Raw genomic sequence first — 2,565 nt, 5'->3', positions numbered from 1 at the left:
TATTATCTACCCCCCCCCCCCCCCCCAAAAAAAAAATCCACAGGCATTTGAACAAGGGTGTGTAGACTTTTATATCAGCCCTAAAATCTCATTTTAGAGCCTACACATTCATTAATCAAAATAAGTTTACAAAAATGACAAACATGAAAACATTTGGGGTTATTTTTCGTCTTCCACAGGAAATATAAAAGCCTTGGCCGCCAGTCTTACCGCTGTAGTCAATTCAATCGTTTTGTCACAGGCTGTTCGAGCGAAGCACCTGCGTTATCTTCTCGCCCGTGTTTGCTTTCGCGGCGACGGCTCAAGAGTTCAGACCGGGGTCAGACCCGACGGGGCAGGTAAAGGCTGCCGGCTACAAAGTGGCACGCAAAGGTCAGGGTGTGGAGCGCACACAGTGAGCCCATTGATCCCACTGTATACACCTCGTCGCTTGTTCACACCACACCGAAAAGCTTTCGGGAGCTACAGCGAAATGTATGACGCATACAAATAAAATTGACGTTTCCATTCGCACAGATGAAGTCTTCACCCGCAACCCCGATGATGACGAGCGCTACAGAAAAGTTATTGTGGATGGAATTTTTTTTTCAAATTTAAATGACATTCCTTTTTTTGAGGGGGCGGGGGGTTACAGTTTGACTTTGGCCTCTTTGGCCTCCATGGCCTGGGTGGCGATGCGAGCGCGCTCCGTTAGCGCGGCGTCCTGCGGCGCGGCGCTCTTAAGCAGGAAGTGGCTGATGAAAAGCTTCAGGCCCTCGCGCAGCATTCGCAGCTGGGGAATTCCAGAAATCCTGGCAGGCGGGCAACAAATGAAGGGGGCGGAAGGACGGTGGGTGGTCGACAGCATGCAAAAAAAAAAAGGGAGCACCCACGTAAAAGCAAAACTATCTTGACGCTGCAGCTTTAGTGAAATGCGGGAGGACGCTAACTTCGACATGATTGTTATTCTGTTAAACTTTTTGCTTTGTTACAGCTTCGGTTGTTGTGAAAGCGCTTTACAAATAAAGATGACGCATTGTATATATTTCTACTTCCAAATTGGGTCCAATTTGGAATATTTCTCAAAAATGTCTCCAACATTTGTATTCAATAATGCATGTAGACAAACACATTTTTTTGACTAATACGAAGCAGAAGCTAAGAGCGTCTTTAACACCACGCAGGGAATTTCTTTATAACACACGTCTTTTTACTTTGATAGGTGCTGCTGTTTTGGTTAGCGAAGCAGCAAATAACTCCAGAGCTCACGCCAGTTGTATTACCCGTTTTTTTTCCCCCTAATACGGGAGTGGGTGGGTTGTGTTGCTCACCTTGAAAAAATGCCGATGACATCCTCGGGCTCGGTGTCTGTGAGCAGTCGAGTCAGGACTTGGCGCAGGAAACGCACCTTGGCCTTGTCGAGCTCTCCGAACTCGATTACCTAGAATACCAAAAGAACCACCCGTGTGAATGTCCAGAAAGAAAACGGAACGAAAATGGCACCCGGCAGAGCGAAGACCTCCACCAAGGCCAGACCGACCAATAGCCACACAGAATATTGAAAGTGGAGGGAAAGTAGCATAGCCAGATCTGTCCCAAAATATTTTTTTTTTGTTGGACCTGAGTGCCTCCCCTCTACGAAGCTTCTTATTTGCATCATCAACCAACTAACGGTTAAAGAAACATATGATTTTTTTTTTCTTCTTTAGATTTTTTTTTTTTAAAGCATTATTCATTAGCTCGCAAAGCAAAACAAGAATTCCCCTCGAGTCCGGAATGTGCTTGCTTACTTTGAGCAGCGAGAGCGAGAAGCACTTTTTCTGGAGGAAGAGGGTCACGAGCTGGATCAAATTGTTAAAAGTCCTGGCGGGAAGGTTGGAAAGCTCCCGGAATTTATCCCACAGGCTGAACTGGAAGGTGATCTGTGAAAATGGAAACAGAAAAAAAGTGTCAAAACCAATGAGAGGAAACTTAACGAGCTCACGCGCGAAAAGCAAACGTTCCCAGCGCGGCTCTTTGAGAGGGACAAAGAGTTGTCGTGGCCGATGCAGTCGGGCCGAGGAGGAAGCGTTGTTGTTGGTGGTCGCAGTTTGAGTGGTTTGCTCATAACACGGGGGCGAGAAGGTGTGAGGAGATCCCGCCGCGGAGGTCGCGGAGGTCACGCAGGTCGGAAGAGGGGGTACGTGAGAGGAAGTTAGTCATTAGCATGCAGACTTATTAGCACTCAATCAGGTGATTAGGATCAGTGGACCGTGGCTTGGATTGGTTTGTTTTGGAGGGCCTTGGAAATGACATCAATGGCTCTTTACATTGGGAGGGGGCAATTTCCTCAGAGGGACATCATTGTAGATGGACGGCAGAAATGTTTTGATGATTTTTACAACTGTAATTACGGGGGAGGGACTTCACGAGCAAACTTCAAAAAAAAAAAAAAAAAATTGGGGTTGGTTGCTGTGTCAAAAGTATGAGCGGTATCGGTACTTGGTATCAGTGCGTACTCAAAGACTAAGTACTCGTACTGGCAACAGTCCGAACATCTCCAGTTGAATGAATTGACTCTTGTTTGGAAAGGCAAAAGGTTGGACT

General features: G+C 46.6%; 1 protein-coding gene across 1 annotated transcript in view; it reads right to left on the bottom strand.

Annotated features, from left to right (window-relative positions):
- Window positions 1-50: 50 nt before the first annotated feature.
- The window catches only part of LOC109527599 (nucleolar MIF4G domain-containing protein 1-like), a gene marked incomplete at its 5' end in the record, with an annotated part of 4,368 nt that continues 1,853 nt past the window's right edge, over window positions 51-2,565 (bottom strand). The window contains 3 exons of the mRNA XM_019889610.1: window positions 51-791; window positions 1,311-1,420; window positions 1,770-2,177. Of these exons, the coding sequence (XP_019745169.1) occupies window positions 629-791; window positions 1,311-1,420; window positions 1,770-2,177 (681 nt within the window). The remainder of the gene's footprint in view (window positions 792-1,310; window positions 1,421-1,769; window positions 2,178-2,565) is intronic.

Source organism: Hippocampus comes, unplaced genomic scaffold (genome assembly GCF_001891065.2).
Source record: "Hippocampus comes isolate QL1 unplaced genomic scaffold, H_comes_QL1_v1.1 scaffold2881, whole genome shotgun sequence".
In the NCBI taxonomy this organism is placed as follows: Eukaryota; Metazoa; Chordata; class Actinopteri; order Syngnathiformes; family Syngnathidae; genus Hippocampus; species Hippocampus comes.
The sequence above is the reverse complement of the archived record's forward strand: the minus strand, read 5'-3'. Positions and strand labels throughout refer to the sequence as shown.